The sequence below is a fragment of the Xiphophorus couchianus genome, chromosome 13 (genome assembly GCF_001444195.1).
Source record: "Xiphophorus couchianus chromosome 13, X_couchianus-1.0, whole genome shotgun sequence".
Lineage (NCBI taxonomy): Eukaryota > Metazoa > Chordata > Actinopteri > Cyprinodontiformes > Poeciliidae > Xiphophorus > Xiphophorus couchianus.
The window spans coordinates 10,698,751-10,718,802 of record NC_040240.1 but is presented as its reverse complement, the minus strand read 5'-3'; the positions used below and the strand labels follow the sequence as shown (position 1 = coordinate 10,718,802).

Here is a 20,052-nt window from a genome sequence, read left to right as displayed (position 1 = left end):
TAAAGAGCATGAATGGTGAAAGCAGTTTTTTTTAATATTGAAAAAAGTTTAATTTCAGAAGCAGTTTGAATATAAATGTGAGGTATTTCAGAATACAATTTACTGAACAACATTTCCACAGTATAGCAAGAAATAAGTCAGTACAAAAAGCCCACTAGATTCATTTAATACTAATGTGCTTAAGAATTTGTTTAAAAAAGTAACTGTATGTAGCCAAAGGAGTTATCAAACAATCTCTCAAGGAGTTTTGATGATATTCAATGTTCAGACAATAAAATAATAAAGTTTTTCTGTACAGATTATAAGCGGTGTGTGTGTGTGAGATATGTAAACGTGTGATTTCTTTTTTTTCTGTTAAAGCTGTGAATATTGTCAAATTTGACTTACACCTTCAAAATAATGTGTATACATATACAAAATTGCTTTGGCAAAATATATACACAGACATGACTAGCCTCCCTATGCCTTTATAAATACCTAACAATGGATCAATGGCTAAGAGTTAGCCAAAAACATTTACTACAAAACTTTTTACATCACATTGTATGAAATCTGCTTGTTCTATGGTTATGTCATAAATGTGTGGATGCAGAAAAACTGAAGAATATTGGTGTGTAAACAAGCTTGATGGAGATGTCTCAAAAATAGCAGAGACATTGTAAGAGAACCAACTCCAGTTTAGGAGTTTTCAGGAAGCATTCCCCTTCACCGGGCGCAGCAGAATGTGCGGGAACTTATTGAAAGCTCAATGCTTCTTGTTATGAATATTACGACGTTCAGAAGCGCCCTCCCAATCAGCCCAGCAACACTGATCCTTCCCACACCGGCTCGGAAACCTATGTCATTTAAGTTCCTCATAAGCCTGTGCTGTAAACAAGTTGGAACATTGATCTTCCTCCTTGTTTTTTAAGAACGAGAGTAGCGACAAAAAGTGAGCGAGAACCTCAGAGTGAGGAGAGGAAATCCTTCAAGCCTCCCTTCTTTTTGCCCTGGCTGTCCTCTCGTGTGAGGATTTTGCTGAGACGCTGAACGATCCAGGTTTTGGTTCTACAGGAAGACTTGGATGAAGAAGAACTTGACCCTGAAGTAGTGGAAGTAATGGAGGATCTAAAGGAATGAGACAGAAGATACAAAATTCATATAAATTTAGATTCTTATTATGCTGAAAAAAAAAAACTTAAGTTGTGATTTCATTATTAGCATCAGTATGATTGGGTAATGCACCTCGGTGTATTAGACGGTGTCTTATCTTTGCCAGGGGTCTTGGGCGTGGTCGTGTTGGATCTGCTGCTGGACTGGGGAGTCTTGTATTTGCCAGCGCTCCCTGGTGTGCTGTGGGTCTTAGCGTAGCTGGATAAGAAATCTCTGTTCACCCCTTTGTGTATGGATGTCTTACTGCAGGTGTGGCAGGTGGCCATCTGGAATAATGAGAGAAACAGGACATATTCATTAATACTTCATGACCTGAGTACTCATGCGAAATGAAGTTTTCAGGTCAAGGTGGATGCAAGCTCATCAAAAGGTCCAGCAAAGTTTTTCTTTAGTTCACAAAACATCCCTGGAAGAATATTTAAGACTTAGTAGTCAAGTTTATGTTTTAACATCAAACATAATTGTATATTTCAGGAGTGGTATTGATATGATGGGGCTGTTGCTGTGCAGTTTGGCCTATTTGAATAGCAGATGCTGGCTCTAAAAGTTAAATTCTCTAGACCGAATTTCTTCATAAGTATACAGTTCCGATACACTTACACACGATCTATCTCAAAGCAGAGAAATAAAAAATAAATCTGACAAATAATACAGATGGAAACAAAACATTTGGCTCTGTCGAAGGAAAACAAGTAGACACCACTAAACGTCAGAAGGTGCAATGTTCGCATTATTAGAACCTCATGATTCAAGACGGAAGTCCAAGATCCCGGCCTCCAGTAAACATTAGCAGCTCATTAGGTTAGAGTCAAGCTTGAAGAAATACCATTGTGTTGTTGTTTACAGAGTTAGATCGTCAATAATCAAATAAGTGAAAATTGGAGTCTTACAAAATAGGTAATTTTAACCACATTGACTTATCAAGAGAGCGAGTCCAGAGGTGATCAACAACCTTTTGTAAAATGTGCAGTTTTCCAACAGTTTGCTTTTCTTTTCAAAACATTCATTTAAAGCAACTGAACCAGATAAAAACACAGTAATTGAAACCATATTAAAAGACCCAAAGCTTCCAAGAGGAAAAAGCAAAAAACCTGAAAACTACAACAGCAAAAACAACCCATTAGTTTTCTCTTTGAAGCGATGTTTTTGAATGTATAAAATGATCTATAGATTTTAATTATTGAACTAATTCCTAACATGACTAAATGCAAACCTAGTCTGTCTCAAGTCATGTAGAGTTGGCCAAGTTTTAAAACCGGTTAGAGGTGCATCGGTAATCGAATCAGAGTCGAGGTGCTGACAAATGCTGAGGAGGTGGAAAACTCACCGAAACGAACGTAGCCATTTCAAGAGTCTGACAGGCGGTATGTGTTGAGGAGTTGAGGGCGCCGGAGTTCAAACTGACTGAGCAGAAAATGTTTACTACACCAGTCTGCATGTCCAGCTTTATAAAGGCCCTCACACTGGCCCTCCCACTGTTACACAGGGGCGTGGCTAAAAGGAAGCAGACTAGCCAATGCTCTGCAGAAACACAGTCTAGAATAATCAGGAACATGTGCACCTAATGCAGGGTTCATATAACTGCAACATGCACCAAAAAGCTAATTTATTGATGATTTAATTAACAACGGGATAAACTAAGTAATTATTTCAGTTAACAGTATATGCAGAACCAAGCTTTAGATTTAGTCATTATTTTGGAAAGGTATTGCATGATATTTTCCAACATTTGTCAGAAACATAAACTAACTAAATGCAAAATGCACTTATTTTCAAATGATCATTTCATCACTAAAGGTAATTGCACCCTAATTCTAATTATTTCCAGCCAGTATTAGCAATAACTGGCAACGAGCCTTTTAAAAACAAGTCATTGCATTCTTGTTTTAATTCAGCCATATGTGGGTTTTCTAGCATGAATGGCTCATGCTATAGGGTCTCAAATTTATTTAATCCAGGACTTTGACTAATCCACTTCAAAACCTAATAATCTTTTTAAAATAAACCATTCAGAGGAGGAGTTAGTCATGTTCTTTGGATTACTGACCTCCTGCACAACCCAAGTCTTCATTTAGATCATCAGAATATTTTTCGGTGCTGTGAGTCTTTGGGTTTCTTTTGGTCAGATGTGGTTTTTACCAAGAAACTCTTCCATTAATGTCATATTTGCTTGTTCTTACTGTTGTATCATAAACACTGACTTTAACTGAGGCTTCCTGGATGAATCACCAATCCGGTCTAGAAGTAATTTTTGGAGGCCAGCCTAAACAATGTTTATTTGTTGCTTAGATTGATGTGTTGCCCTTTGAGATCTTCATCAGACAGACTTTATGTAAGTGGGTAATTGACATGATGCGGGGTCATATTGGTTTTTCCCTTAGGAAAAAAAAAAATCAGAAGACAAATGTTTATATTAAGTCGGATTGTTCTTGTGAGATATTAACGATGAACTTAATCATTAAGCAAGAAAAAAAAAGTAAAACATAAGACTGTAAGCAGACAAATACTATTTGATAGCACTAAGTTTAGTGTGTGATTTTAATAATCACAAATTTGGACTAAACATCAATACACTTGGTAATTATTTTGTTAAATATGCTTTTTACTCATAATGTTTCTCCAAGTCTCCAAGCCATGGCACCCCAAACCTGCCTGTTGTAGTTTTAAAGCAGCATTACTCTCATAATGCTTTTATAGTTTGAACAACATTATCGCCTGTATTTGTACCAGCTAAATTCGTCTGCCTTGAAATGAAGGAAAACGTTTATGAGGCGTCTTTCAGTCAAATGACTGGCAGTGCCACCTACAGCTAGAGCAAGGTAAGTGATAAAGTAAGGCAAGTCTATGCTACACATAGAGAAACCTCCAGTCATTTGGTTGGTATGTTATCAAGATAATTTAAAACGTAGCAAAAGCATGACATGCAATATTTGTAGTTTTTTTAAAGTATAATTTCTTAAAGAATTGGTATACCTTCCTACCAGAAACAGGCTAATGCTTACTTGGTAACAAGTAATGTCAAGTCAGATTGTTCAGCATGTAATATTCTATGACGTTTAAAGACTGTGTTATATCTAATGATAAATAATATACACAGAGAGGTGAGAGATCTGAAGAAATGAGCAGTAAGGCAGGAAAGATTCCTATCACATTCTACCGGTGTTCCGGCAACAACAACCTCTGCCTTCCGGTAAATCATTACAGTTTCATCAAATTAAGCCCAAACAGAAAACTGAAACCTATGGTTTGCTCTAGGTACTGCAGCCTTCATCAACACATACTGGAATGAATTATGGTCACAGAGACTCATGTAAACGCTTTGATTTCACTGGTTTGAACTCGATGACCAGTCATGATGTTTGCTGGGATTGATGGAGTGGCTTGTACTGAAGGGTGTGTTGCTCAGAGTTCTGGATGAAACGCAGACAGACAGCTGGCTACAGATGTTTGCAGCTGCTGTGACATCATGCTGTTTATGCTCCATTTTGCACTGCAGACCCAGAAGACCTGCAGCACTACAGTATTGGAACACAACTTTGAAACAGTAGCTCTTTTGCTTGGGAACTAGATTTATGAAATGGATATAACAGGAAATCCAAGCCACAGTGCCACGTGCGCCTGTTTAATTTACACTAATCCTTTGACATGTTGCAAATGCAACTTGGAGGGGCACACGTGAGCTGCTGCCACGAAGAGATTTAATTTCTTCATCTTCCGAGTCTGGCTGCAGACAAATAAGCACTGTGGTCAATCAAGCATATGGCACAGGTGAAATGCTTCAGCACAGAACAGGGGATAAGAACCTATTTATGTACATCTGGAGGAATATTAAGAGTACTTTCTATAGGTGAAAGTTAAATAAATGGAGGTTGACCATATGGTCAGACGGATAAAAATGTACATAGGATTTTTTCATCAGTCTATTATTCTCTCCATGTTGTGTATTTTTAGAGAAGTATTTTCAGCCTTTATCCTTCAAAACAAATATAGAAAGTTTCTTATCAGCCTTGCATGCTTGTGTGTGTGGGTGTGTGCGTGTGTGTGTTTTCTGTCAATGGCCAACACAGATGACAGAAATGCTTAACCTTTACCCCAAAACAAATATATCATAGCTGTTTAGCTTTGGATTTCATGCACGACTGCAGATGTTGCTATTAAGTTTAATGCTGTTGGCAGGTGCTGCTATGAAGGCAGGACTAATTCATCTGTCAAGTCGCATGATGCTGGGATACTAAAGAACATTGGTTCTCACGCATGCACAGGCTGGGCAGAAACAGCAATGTCATATTGCAACTCTGAACAAACTGTTTTATATAAAACTGTGCAAGAACATGTTAATCCTTTTGGGGTCGGACTGATCATGAATCCGGCAACTTAAAACAATAGGCTGGAAGCTGCAGAAATGCCGGTCTCACCGTCCACAGTGGACCCATTTTCACATCAACAAGAACCGAAAAGGGTGACAATTAAGAAGAACAGCCTTTGCTCCAAAAGCGACACCTTCAAGCTCGACTGAAATGTGCAGCTGCCTGCTTGGACCGAAGAGAGAATCGACCAAACATTAGCGAGGGTGTTTATATATTTGAGTCAGCACGTACAATCTCATCCCGAATGGTTTAAATAAAACAAATTTCAAGTCGGTGCGTATAAACCTCTGACTTGTAGTTTCTCTAAATTAAAAGCAAATTTACCAGGAGCATCATCTGCAATGTGAGCCACAGTCTCGTTAAGCAGGGGCTTATGCATACGTCTAAAAGAAATAGCTTTAGGGTTTAATAAGCTTAGACGCTAAACCTATAAAGACACACAAGCCCAAACAGACCCATATAAATCAATTGTGCAGATGGACTCCTTCTATATTTAGCCTCGGCTGCATAAATACCTTCCCTTCCCGTATTTCTCTCTTGGTGCCAGAGGTTGGCTTGGGTTGATTAGTCTGACCTTAGCATTGTGATATACCCAAAAGGATGAAGATGAGCCGACCGATATGGCGACTGACTGAATTGAAGGCATGTGGAGATCCTGAGCACAGATAATCACCCTCACAAATGTTTGTAAGTGCAATGTGTTGATGGCGATGTAGACAAATATCTGCTGTGCTGTGAAAGTCATCACAGAGAACATCGATTTGACACAATGAACCTGAAGGAAGAAGGGCAGCTGGGGGTGATCGATACGTGTCTCAGCATTGCTAAGCTTTTCTATAACAACGGCCGGTCACTGTGATCGGATGCCATTAGACACAGTTTCACCGTTTGGAGGCCAACAGCTCGATAAATGCAGAGAAAACCAAGTGTAATCTGTGACATGGTGCCATTTTAGAAAAGAAAAAAAAAATGTCATGTGCATTTATCTCTTCCAGTCAGTTCCTGGTCATAATAGAGGTAAAAATCTTTCCTGCACCACTCATCTGACACAAGTCAAACTACACCACAGAAAGGACAGAGAAGCTTCTGCTGAATTATTGGTAGTCTGTGGCGTTGTGATAATGTCCAGTCAGCCAGATTGGACAGTGATGTTAATCGTGATGCTTGAACTTTGATCTGTGGCTCATGCCTTTTCCTCCCTGGTTTGTGTGAAAAAGTTATATCATACTGAACATATTATTACAGAGTTCCTTACCAAAGACTATCAAATATATAATTTTATGACATGATAAACTAATAGTAGTTCATTAGTTCATAATCATTAGTAGCTAATCATAACTAAAGGAGACAGAGCCTTTGAGGCTCTTGGCTCCTAAATTGTGGAATGAGATGCCGCTGAAGGTCAGGCAGCCCCGTCTCTTCCTGTTTTTAAAGCTAGTTTAAAAACATTTTTTCTCTTTGGTTTTTAGCCCAGAGTGAGCTAGCATCTGTGTCTTGATGTTGCACTCGTGTGAGTTTGGGTTTGTTTTTATTCCTTGTTTTACTGTTGTTCTCTGTTTTTATTTTTATACAGCACTTTGGTCAGCTGCTATGTTGTACTTTAAGTGCTTTAGAAATAAAGTGGTATGGTACGCCATGGTATAACCAGAACTTTCTGTACCTACTGAAATACTTAGGTGAATGTATGTATGTGCATAGTTAAGCTTCCACATATTTTTTTTAATTGTAAAATCAATTCACTATGAATTTAAACCTATGCGCTTATCCCCTATTTAAAAATAAATAAAGAAATCATTCAAGTACTGAGCTGTACAATCACAAAAACAGCAAAAAGAACAGCTAAAATAAATCAAATTAAAGTATTGATCTTTGTCTTGCGGACACACTCAAAAAAAATTCCAATGTTTTTTTTTGCATCAAAGTTGTTTAACATGCAGATATATGGACAAAACAGCTTGGAGACAGATGTGAATTTAGAAATCACTGATTATCATTAGGGGTGATGAATGGTTCCTGGGTGGCTTCATGTCAGATATGCTATGAATGTCATTAATGTGAGGACGTGCTGCTGGATTCAGTTACATCTGAGAAGAACCGCAAGTCCTGGTGAGTCAAGGCATCCAAAAGTTGCTCACTGGGGGCTCATAAACAAGGACCTACATGATTCATTACAATTAAAGCAACAAAAGGATCACACGTTTACAGAATTATTAATAGCATAAAGATTAAATAACGTGAGGCAGAGAGCGACATAGATGGCATGCCACAACGATGTAGTAAGACTCTGTTTTTAGCGCTTATTTAGCTGGACAGTGTGTATCCTAATTTTAAAAAATATAAATATGAAATAGAAATGATAAAATGTCTATAACCTTATGCATTCTTTTATGCTCAAATGAAAGGTCTATTTAAAGCTGTACAAAAATTTAATACTGCCATTTTTCTTCTATTAAGGGGAAATTTATTTAGTTTCCGTGTAATACTTGTCCTGTTTTTCAGAACATGTTTGCTTGAAGACAAACGGCATGACAGGAGAGAACAAGTGGCTCGTGAGGTAAAAAATTTTTTAAAAAGTGATTATAACTGGACAACTAAACCAACTGTTAGTGAATCCAAGTTCTCTTCAGTCATTAACTACCCAAAACACTGCGAGTATATTTAGCGGGGCAAACGACTGAACTGAATATGTCTCTACTGTAATAAACGATCCTCCCGAGAAGTGTAAATCTATTCTCAAGGAGGACAGAGGGAAATATGGAAGAGGAGAATATGCCGTTCTTCTTCGCTCCATTTACGGTCCGTCTCCCTCTTGTGGGGGCTGCAATCCAACTTATTTCCATATCCGCTGCGAGATAACCTGTCTAGCATGCATAAACATTTCTGATTTATAATATCTGCAGGACACAGCTCCGCAGGGTGGCGGAAAGCCTGTTGTGTGCTGGCATCCACCCCAAGGGCAGCACACACACACGTCAGGGAGGCAATACGGTGTGAAATTGGAGGGTGAGGGGCAATTTACGGCCTAGAGTATAAATATTCTAAGCATCTCAGTGAATGAGTGTGTTTACAATGGGCACGTGTTTTTCTTAAACCAACATCAAACATTAGAGACAAAGCTGCAAGCAACCTTCTTGGAACCAAATGGGAAAAAATGGCATTCAAAAGAATTTAAAAACAAAACCAAATAATGTAAAGCATTAATAAATAGTTCATGAGCTAATTTAAGTAACTCACAACATCCTTCGGTCTAAAACAGGACCGCACAAATGTTGACACTTCTAGAGAACAAGAACAATGGGTACCAAGATCTGCTAATACTCATACCTGGTTTAAAATAAACTCGTGTCAGGGGCTACACACTCACATACACAATCATGACTCGGTTACAGTAACCGAGCGCTGTGATTCATATCTGATAAAGCGACTTTTTGTATTTGACAGCGAGAAGATCAGACAAATGTGAGCACAGCCATAAAGCTCTGTGTTGACACAGTGGTAAAGCACTAGCAAAGGAGTTTAAACAAGCCTAAAGGAAGATAAAGGGAATGCTAAGGGAAGCTAAGGGAATGAAAAATCTTTTAATGTTAATGTAGATGTAATATTGAACATAAATAGACTAAAGTCTACTTGCTTTATCCAGGCTATTAGAGTCAATTAAACTTCTGAACAAGATGTTAAGACTGGAAGAAACTACAAGTATTTATATTTTGTACTGGGTTGTCAGCAGCTCACAGTTGGAGCTTTAAAAGGCTCAGCTATGGGATTATTGCTGATTTTTGGTTTTAAACAAAATTATGATAAGTATACCCATTGTAGGTGAGCAGTTGAGTGACAATAAAGTCTGTCTATGTCTAAATAAAAGCAGATAGATGGTGTCAGGTATTCTTGTGTCTGTATTTTCACTCAAAGCTAAACTGTGAAGATACAGGTCAATTAAAAATTCACATAGCAACAACCTAGATAAGGGCTTTTAGAGTATTTTTGACTTATGCCTTTGCAAAATGACCAACCATCTATGTCTGTCCCGCTAAAAACTGGATTAAAAAAACAATAACATCCACAAAGTGCTCAAATGAAAAGAACTAAGAATCACCAATGCAGATGTTTTTTTTTAAAGCTACAAAAGGAACTTACGTTTAGCCAATTAAGCATTTATGGCATTTAGTGTGTTTCATAAATACATAAAAAAAACATAAAAAGCAGAACAAATGTAAAATGCTGAGTATTATGGTTTGGGCCCTTTGAACCAGGGTTGTTTTTTATCAATAATGAAAGAATGGATTTCAAACATTTTATATGTTTACCTCCAGGTCAGAGCTACAGAGACCGGCTCTCAGATTGACAAACACCTTACAGTCTGAGTTGTCAGCTACTCTGCTGTGAAAATAAAGCAAATAAGCATCTCTGCATTTCTATAAACCTGCCTTTAAAAAACGCACTGGATGTATGTACATATTTAATTTAAACATTAGCCGTTCTCTTCCTGAGAATGACTAACAATATAACAGGTGGAAAAACAAAGCAAAGTTCTGACTTTTAACTTACAGGGAAACTTAAAACAGAACCAAAGCGAGCAGCTCTTGAGTGAGCAAGAGCTCACACTGGGATGAATCTTTTTCACACACATACTGTATATGAAACAGGGTCATTTAATTAATTATCTAAGCTGAATATTTTTGGAAGCATGCTGTTTAAGTGGAGGTGAGGTAAAAATAGAAGAAAGGAAAATTCTCAGTCCTTGAAGCACCTCTGCCGCTTCTATTTTGAAACCATGACTGCCATCTTCTATGTTTAAAGAACACTAGAAAATATTTTCCTCCTGCCGCTTTGCTGTTGCCATGCTCCGCTCATCTGCATGGAATCTAGGAGCTAAAGAAAGAGCATCACTCCACATTCCTCCTCTCACCTTTACCGATCCAACAACTACCTTGCTATTGCCTCTCAACTGAGGGCAGGTGGAGGCCAATTCCAGTTGACTCGCCAGAAGACGACAGGGCAGCGACCATTTGAAAAAAACAAAAACAAAAAAAAACAACAGAGAATAAAAATATCTGTGAGTGACATTCATGGAGCAGATACTGTACGTTTACAAGGAAGTCATGTGACCATTCTGCATAAACACTGTTCATTGTAATGACAGCTGACATGTGAGTAAGAGCAGATTTGCGCAGTCACGGCTGAGTGAGGCCCAAAGTAAACACGGAGGAAGTTTGATGACAGAGTAGTTTAACAGGTTGAAGCTGAACCAGAAATAATGTTACTTATTACATGTTCTGTTGTACTAACAGCTTTGCTCCCATCTCTAAATCCAATTTAAGTAACAGATGCATAATTTTGGAGCATGTTTTATTCACGAGTTCAGATGCACTATAAATACTCCATGATAACAGTGGCACTTTCAAACAGAGTTAAAGAAATGTGCAATTAAAGTTTAGACACATATTTTCTAGCTGATCAATTGATTTAAAAGGTATTTTTCCATTGCAAACACAACACTAAGTGATGAGATAAATACAACCTTGCAAAATGAGACTTGGTAGTTCTTAAAAAAAAAAAAGAAGTTATACATGCTTGTGTTTCCTGGGATTACTTGCAATGAATTTCGAACACCTGAAAACTCACAGAATCAAACGCCACTAAATCATGAAGCAATTTTTTAAAAATACCTCTTTGCTATAAAACAACTATTTATAGATTATAGACTAATAAACATTCTTGGTGTTATTTTTCTTCACAATATTATACATACAAGAGTAAAAATGGCTTAAATAAACAGATTACGGCACAATTTTACTTGTAAAGGGACAATAAGCTTTGTTTCTACTCACAGCTAACTTTTCCTTGGTTATATTGTGCTTCCTTCAATTCTTATTTGCTGTTGTGAGATGTATAGTATTATGCAACAAGTGAGAAGCTAGGTATTATTTGCATATTCAAAATAAATAAATAAACAATAAATGATGAAATCTCTATCATTTTGCATCAATAGTCTAGCACATAAAAAAATCCAAATAGACACATTGGAGTTCAACAGTTCATGGCATATCAATACTGATGGAAGACACGACTTCAAAAACTCAGAAGTCTTTCTATCTATAGAGCTATGCTTGCTACCGCTGTATAAACATGCCAAGTTATGTGATTGTAATGTTCAGTGCTGTCACAGATGGAGTTCCTGCTTGCTCATGATTCTGACAGCCTATTACGTAGCTGTCTCCTCTCTGATCAGTGTCAAGGTGTTGACAACTTCAGTGCGAGACAATTTATTATGGTAATATTGACGGAGCACTCACAGGAATCCACAAAGGCAGAAGAAGAGCATACAGCAAGCAATGGGTATTAAAATTATTGCTACTGCTGTCTCACGTTTAGACCTTTGCTGTGCTCATCCTTTCGCTACTTCCCATCTCTATCTACCCATTTGCCCTGAAAATAATTTGCATAAACAATAAGGAAAGGCTTCAGACTTTCTTGTGAGGCAAAGATTCTGCAAAGCAAATGAACCCAGCCAGAATTTATTGAGGCGGTGCTCTCACTAAAGCAGCATGAGGTGAATGTCAGATGGGCTCTTCAGTGTTTCTCTCCAATTTCAGCTGACGGATAGAAGGGAAAGAAGGTCCCGCAGTTGCACACTCCATCACCAGTGCCCTCTTCTAAATGAGATAACCAGGAGAGTGGGAGTGTGAAAGCCAAAATATGCTTTTCATTTTGTCACTAGTAGGGGCCATCCATTAGGAGGACAGGGGAAAAAGAAGCAGTGTGACCAGCACCGGAGGACATCGATTCTCTTCCAGGTATGCCAAATATTTAACTAAAGGCCATGGTAAGGGGAGAGGCATAAACAAAACATTATTAAATAATTATTTTGGATTACAACAGGGATTATTTTATAATTTGTAAAACAATAAAAATAAATTCTAGATTAAAATGCATATGAGCAAATTTGGGTTCATGCGGGGCTTAATATTCGAAATCAAGAGTATGACTGGAGAATTATCTTTCTACCCCGACCTGCAAACATACATCAACAACATACCATCTAACTGATCATCACGCCGGGTTATTTGAGTTCATTTAAAAAAAAAAAAAAAAACAACAAAAAAACATCTTTAACTTTTAATTAATATAGGGTTTTATGTACTGGAATAACAAAATACTGCACCACCACACATCCAGTTGATGGTCTTTTTCAAGCGTGTTAAATTTTCTGGAACATTTGAACATAGCAGGGCTGCTTTTTAAATGACAAAATCAAACAGAGCTGATCTGACTGTGGCAACATAAAACGCCACTCCAACTAAAAAAGGGATTTAACTGAAGCTTTAAGAAGAAATGTTATAACTGGAGGCAGATAAACAGCAAAATATTGTAGTTAATAACACAATTGTAAATAGAAGCAGCTTTGGAGTAATTTTGAAACAATAAGATGTTTTTAAGCAGTGGCAGACAAGGATAGCAATAGCACATACTGCACTACAATGTACTGAATATTCCAATTACTCAGAAGAAGTCAATACTCTAATGATGAACAACTTTGTAAGTTGATCGATGTGAACAAGTTCATCTTGAGGCTTTTTATTTAGAACTGTAACCATTATATTCAGTTTTTTGTACTTTAAAACGTGGGTTAGCTTTTGTCAACTGTGACTTCAGCAGCCAATAATTATTCTTTCAAATATGTTTTTTAGCTTTATTTTTATGGGATGAGTTTACATAGATTTTCATAGAACCTTTGCCTTAAAATTATGATTTTGGATCCAAGGGAAGTTCTGAACTCACCACCATTGAAGACGACTTTTGGAAGCGGATTAGGAGCTTTTTTTGCGCCAGGCTCAACCATTTTCCTCTGGCTTTCCTAAGCAGGACTTGCTTCACCCGCGCCGACGGACGCCGCTTCGGCCGCAGCCGCACCCGGTGATTATCGGGCTTCAGCCACTGATAGCAGTACGAACACAATGACATGTTCTGCAACAAGTAGTAGACCAGATCTTTGTTTATCTTCTGTTGTCCTGAAATGACAAGAACAAATCAGTCAAATGTACCGCAACTTTAAAAATTCCAGCAGCTAATATTTCCTTGATAAAAAAGAGAAAAGACAAAACAGCGATTGAGAAAGTTAATTACATTTATGTATCTCCAATCACATTAGGCTCAGTCTCATCTATTAAAAATCAATCAGAATTGTAATTATGTTAATTAACCAACAAGCCCTTATGCCATACTTGGAGAAACAAGTAAGAATATCTTCCAAAAATTTATTTTTAGAATCAAAGTATCCCTGTTGTGATACAATATAGTCACTTAACTAGAAATTTAACGACTATATTGAGTGTCATGAATTGATCACAGGTTTAACTTCAGAATTTTTTTTCTCTCTCTGCAAAACGCAAACTCATTCTCACGCTGATGAGCCCAGCTGCAGAATCCCTATGGAAGATGCATGAAGGCAAAACAAAACAAACCTCAATAAGAACAATGTGGTCAACAAAGCAAAAAGTTAAACTGATAACTTTGGAACCAAATTTAAGCCAAGTTCCGTAACTTGAATTAGACTCTTTAAATATTCAAACAACAGGAACAGACGCAAGAACTCATCAATTTCAACACTAGCAGAAGACAATTAATGACTTTAAAAAGCATTATCTGACATTTAGTCATCTATATATGTCCAAATAAACAATTTACCATTATGAAGTACTTTAAGAGCAGCATAGACACAATCTTTGGGATGAATCATTCATCATCAGCTCAAACTAGTCACAAGGAAGGACTTTGGGTGGAGTGTACCAGCGAGTGTGGAAAACGTTCTGATTTCTTCGTGTCTTCAACACTGCACCGTCTGAACTGAAAACAGTTACGGTGTATGTACATTTGTTCCAAAAATCTGCAGAAAATAGTCTTTAAGTCCTCAGATTTTCACAGTCCAATTAGTTGTTCTTGCAACAATACTGTATGTTCTCCAGACAAGCCAGTTGTTTCTTCCTAAAGCACCAGCACCCGTTCTATTTACAGAGTGAAACTTAGCTGTCTTTGTTAAGTAGCATCGCTGTCTGCGCCCTGATGTGGTTTATGTTGGCACGGGTCCGAACATGCATGTGCGAGCGCGCGCTTGATCCCAACCCGCAGTCTGCTGCAGACAGCTGCATGGCGGGGTATGTTTGGCCGAGGATTTAGTGAGTTTCATCAACCTTGACAAGCTGGTGACAAGGTCCTGCTTGCTACTTCATTTTGTAGTTCTGGCTTTTACACTTTAGGCCATAACTGATGAAAACATGAAAGAATTTAAAGGAGAACTTCAAATGAAAGGAGAGATCAGAGATAAAAAGGATTCAACTTACTTTCAGAATGGTATGGCAGATGCCTGTGAAAGAGGAACATGAGATCAGATTAGACTTTAATAAAATTGTAAACAATTTAAATCAGTAAAAAAATGTATGCTTTCTTGTGCATTTTACTAGGATATTGGTGCATAACAAAAATGTTGGCCACAAATATAACTTTTTCTTTTGTTATTTCTTGTCTATGAATGAATTTCCGGAAACAACCTATTAGAGGATGGAAAAATCAATGTTTGACACCGACTTCTCTTCTGCTGTTATGTGTGGTGGAAAAACTCCAACCGGAAACCCAGTGGGGTCTCTCCCGAGCAATATAGGGCAAGTTCACCTTCCCAGAGGGCCTTGTCTAGTTTTAGAGCATTCTCAATGAGATATTTGCAGAAACATTTGAACTAAGCCACCGATAAGCCCTGCTAAAATTAGATCTGGGCCTGAATCAATGACTGGGGTCATTTGGTATCCAGCTGCACGTGAGGCCGGGTCAGGCTTATGGAAGAGAGATGGAGGAGATATCAGGTTGTTTTTAATCTGGAGCTGGCCCACAGCGGGAAGATACTGCATCCCACTGTGGGCCAGTTGATTGGACTTTTTCACATTTTGTCACATTTACAAAAACAAACTTCGATGTATGTTAATTCTCTCTGAAACATTGTTTGTATTAGAGCTAGATGGGGTTTAACGAATCTGATGCTTTCTGTGGTGGACAAAGATTTGTGATTTAAACACTATGTCCAATCATTAATGCTATGAATTAAGGACTGGAAAACATTTTCGGATTATATAGAAGCCTTTTCAGAGGACGCGTAATTAAAGACAAGCTGTAGTCCTCTGCAGAGGACCTTGAACAGTTTGAGAAAAATGCTTAAATTCTTCAGAAAGCTATTTATTCTAACATTTTCTGCTAAGATCCCTTAAGATCCAGATGCAAAACCACAACTCAAATAACTGCCTTAATTTAACCTTAAAGGAGAGCGACTACTACACCGTCTGATTGCATAAAACCTCATTCTGAAATTTTCCGGCACGCAATCAAAGCAAAGACCCGGGGTCTTCTGGGAATTCAGTCTTCTTCCTTTTTCTCAGATGAGCTGGCTCCCAGAATCTGCAGACCACAACGACACACCCCACTGCACGGAACTCATTATCATACTTGTCATGCATCTCCTTTTAAGTGCATACTTCGCTGTGGTGATAGAGACTGGAGATATGTGCTGTAAACATGAACTGTGGTCACCAGGGAGATGCGATCTGTAAAGGACTGTGTTGTTTATGTGTTGTTCATAAAAAAAAGGACACATACTTAAAATAAAACTGTAACTGATATTGATATTAACTCTTATAGACACTCAATGTTAATCTAAACAAACGTTGTGATGGCAGACAGCATCTGTGGTGATTTATTGTACGTTATCTGCTGTCTCCTACTTAAGAGAGTCAAAGTAGTGATTAAAGGGTGTGACTACACATTCAGCTCAAGAGAGAAAATTAGATAATACTTTAAGAATTATTTTCAGAGACTAAGCAAAACTTTCACAAATTATAACCTGGTTTTCATTCAAGCTTCAATAAAAGTATTACTGTAATAACTCTTTTGTGTTTGTTTTTCTTGCAAAATCAAAAGCTGCTTAAGTAAAGGTAAAAAAAAAAACATTGACAAACTTTAATTTCAAAGTAAACTGTTTGATATAAAAATAATGACAAAAATATGAAACATAAGATATGTGACAGCATTTATATTTACTCCCTTGAGTGAATATAAATGATCTAATAGTCTCACAATAACTGGAATATAGATCACCTGAGCACAGTGGTGTTTGTCAAGTGGTTGTACTATAGAGACACCTATATCTAGCTGGTTAATATTCATGGCTACCATTACACCACGAAGACTGAAGAACACTTCAAGCAAATCAGAGAAAAGCTTATTACAAAGTACATGTCAGGGGATGGATCCAAAAAAATAATTGAAGCAAAATATAGGGTGTTTATGCGGTCACTTACGTTACATATTTGTATTTAACGGTCATTATTTTGTAGAAATCAGTTTTGATTTTGGTGTAAATGGTAATGTTGTTAACATAATTTTTTGTTGTCAATCAAGATAGCTTTGTAAAAGCAATAAAGCGTAAGCAAATCTATGCGGGCGAATACTTTTTATAGGCACTGTACATCAGGTCATGCCTCTTGAGTTATGATAAACTTTTAACATAATTTCACAAACAGTATTATCAAACTCTAAAAGTATATTTTCTAAAAAATATATACAAAGACATATAATCAAAGCATACTGACACTTGCTGTCATCCGTAGACTGAAAAAAGGTGAAGACAGCAGCAGTAGGTATTAGCACCACATTTAGTTGGGAGAATTTATGAGAATTACACATCCACAAACTAACACTCTAGTGAAATAATGGTTGAGAGGCCCTCTATACAAATGGGAAAATGGTGGAAGCATAAAGAAAAACAAAGAGGCATTACTGGGGTATTTTAATAGATGCCAACAATAACCTTCACAGACTTCTTCACGTCTAGAGAGATGCTTAAAATGGGGATTCTTATCGGAGTAATCTTCTACCTATTATTCAGTCTTTCATTTTTTGCCCTGGCTGAAGCCACTTTAATTAGCTCATCAAGTCAAGTGTAAAATTTTGGCTCTGGGTGATGTTTATGTGTTCCCTGCCAGGCACTTTGGCATAAAAAATGGATTTTGATAGCCGTCTGGAAATGCATCTCGGAATTATGCCTGCTGCACAGTCGGTTGCTGTTAAAAACTGTCAAAATGTTCAGCAATATCACAGGTTATTATAGCCAGGAAATATGAGAACTAGACAAGAGTATTAATGTAACAAAATGACAACACACACATCTGTAAAATATCCCTGATTTGGGTTAAACAGTAAAACTCTTGTTTCTGTTTCCATTCCTAGTTTTGACCACAGATTTCTTGGCTATGGTGAAAGTCAAAACAATCTGTAGGATATGGACATGGCTTTTGCATGTTTGCACACATTTAGACACTTTGGATCCATGTCGCTTTAAAGCTCTTGAAAAAAGATTTCCCACAGAGGTTCGGAGCATGATAGCAAAGCTTTGATATTGTCAAGGAATAACATAATGTGGATTGAGAGGATTAAAGTTATTAATCCACTTCAACAAACTGCCTTCAGAAGCCACTTGATCAGTAAAAGTCTACCACTGTCTCTTTTAATTTCAATATGAATGCAGCATTTCTATAAAGGCCTGAATAGTTTGGTCAGATGACATAAAAATGTTGGCCTTCATGCAAAATGCTACATGTGTAGTGTGAAAACTAACCACATACGTATGTGAAACATTGTGAAAACAGCATCACGCCATTGCAATGCTTTTTTTCAGCAGCGACAGAGAAGCTAGTCCAGCTCGAGGAAAGATGGATGGGGCTAAAGACGAGACAATCCTGCTAGAGGCAGCAGAAAAGTTGGAACTGGAGCAGAAATTCGCCCTGCAGCAAAACAATGACCCTAAACATACAGTCAAAGCTACAAAAGAACAACACTCGTGTGTTTGAACGGTCCAGTCAAGACCAAGAATACAAAGCAGAATAAAAAGCAACACTAATGAAGCAGCAAACTGTGACTACTGTGGTAAATTGGAAGATGGCAATATCCTGAACCAAGAATTGGCCAATCATCAAAAAGAAAATTGAAGAATGTGTGATGTTCTACATGTTTATTAAAACATTATGAAATCAAACAAAACAAATCAAAAAAATAGATTAAGTTTATGGACTAAAAGTAACCTGGTGTTAACCTGCATCTAAACCAGTGAAAGTTATTTTACAGTATAATAAATAAATAAAACTTTATTTTAAAAAAGATTATTGGTTATAACAAATCCCAATATCACAATTAAGAGTCAGTTATCATTTACAAGGTAGAGTATAATTTGATCTGAATTGCCATATTTTATTTTTATCAGCTCTATTTAATATAGTTGATCGGATATTAAAGTACAGAAAGTTTTTTTTTTTTTGCTGATCAATAAATCAGTCGAAACTAATAGTTCCCATGGACTATAAACACATCAACTGACAGCATAAACTTTAATGCATAAGGTTGAGGGATATATTCTTTGACACAACAGTAGAAACAGTCTTACACTTGGCTTATTTTCTTCTGAATTAAAAAAATACTATAGAGAATACTATAAAGAAGCAGAATGGTCTAATAGGAAACTCTCAGATAAGCCCTCCAAGAAAACCGGAAATCAGCCAGGAAACACCTGATTAGTGCTTGTTTAGTATGGCTGCATTATTCAATGTTAATTTAGAATCAGTCAACTCTGGCTCGGTGGGCTATTAGTGTGCTTTAAAATACCGGTGACAACAAAGTTACCAGTTTTAAACCAATAAAATTAAATTGCCCTCAGTTACTGATGAAGGTCTTCCACCTAGCGGACCCATTGTGTCATTACAAGGACACAGCACACAGCGGTGTGGCTCTAATGTAAATCTACGCGTAACGTTGACAAGAACCAATTCTTACATGAGATACCGTGACAGCTCCGGGCATTTCTCCTCATACATTAGAGACGCCTGCAGCAGAAACCGTGCAGACATTTCATCAGGTCGTGGCTGCCTTTTCAAAAAAGAAGGTCTCCTCGTGTTACTGTTGAAGAGGCGAAACTAAACGGAAATAACTTTAACCAGAAAAAAAAAAAAAAAAACCTGAACTCTGAAATAGTCATGTAGTAAAAACCGAGACTTTAAAGAAGCGAAAGTAAACACTGTTGTCCTATATAAAGTGTGAAAAGGATCACCGGACAATCCCACACGAACTTCGCGTCGCATGGCTCTGATGTCAGCGTCGTTGCATCATGGGAAACGGAGTAAAATAGTCTCTTTCTCTCTCCTCTGTCTCACCATGGTGGTCAGAGTAAAAGTACATTTAGAAGGTAACCCTAATGCAGGCATTAAATCTGTTCATTTAGATCACTTTTTTGCATTAAAAGGTGTTTTTTATTGGTCGGATGTGAAACTCTAGTCTTAGATGTCATGTTTTCATTAACTTTAATTGAAAAACCACCATAATTAACAGAAATAAAGGATTGTGTATAGTTAATTATGTAGTGCATCGAGTTACTGAAAGTAACTTTTTAACATTCAAGTTGAAAAATTAGTATTTTTGAATTTCCATTGAGATTATCCCATTTCTT

The 20,052-nt window shown here is 37.3% G+C and overlaps 1 protein-coding gene and 1 long non-coding RNA gene across 2 annotated transcripts; one reads left to right on the top strand and one right to left on the bottom strand.

Annotated features, from left to right (window-relative positions):
- Positions 1-11: 11 nt before the first annotated feature.
- Positions 12-19,703, bottom strand: rmp24 (ribonuclease MRP subunit p24). The gene is made up of 5 exons (XM_028037111.1): positions 19,383-19,703; positions 14,858-14,880; positions 13,299-13,528; positions 1,225-1,418; positions 12-1,107 (listed from the first exon to the last, which is right to left on the bottom strand). The coding sequence occupies exons 1-5, from the start codon at positions 19,454-19,456 to the stop codon at positions 945-947; spliced, it is 684 nt and encodes a 227-aa protein (XP_027892912.1). The 5' UTR covers positions 19,457-19,703; the 3' UTR covers positions 12-944.
- Positions 10,453-18,468, top strand: LOC114156591 (uncharacterized). The gene is made up of 2 exons (XR_003597971.1): positions 10,453-12,313; positions 18,235-18,468. It is a non-coding gene; the product is annotated as an uncharacterized LOC114156591 (long non-coding RNA).
- Positions 19,704-20,052: the final 349 nt, after the last annotated feature.

Excerpts from the sequence above, each read along its gene's own strand:
- rmp24 (XM_028037111.1), bottom strand. The coding sequence starts at position 19,456 with ATGTCTGCACGGTTTCTGCTGCAGGCGTCTCTAATGTATGAGGAGAAA. Across the intron at positions 14,881-19,382 it reads GAGCTGTCACGGTATCTCAT|GCATCTGCCATACCATTCTG; the intron begins GTAAGAATTGGT and ends CCTCTTTCACAG. Across the intron at positions 1,108-1,224 it reads ACACCGTCTAATACACCGAG|ATCCTCCATTACTTCCACTA; the intron begins GTGCATTACCCA and ends TCATTCCTTTAG.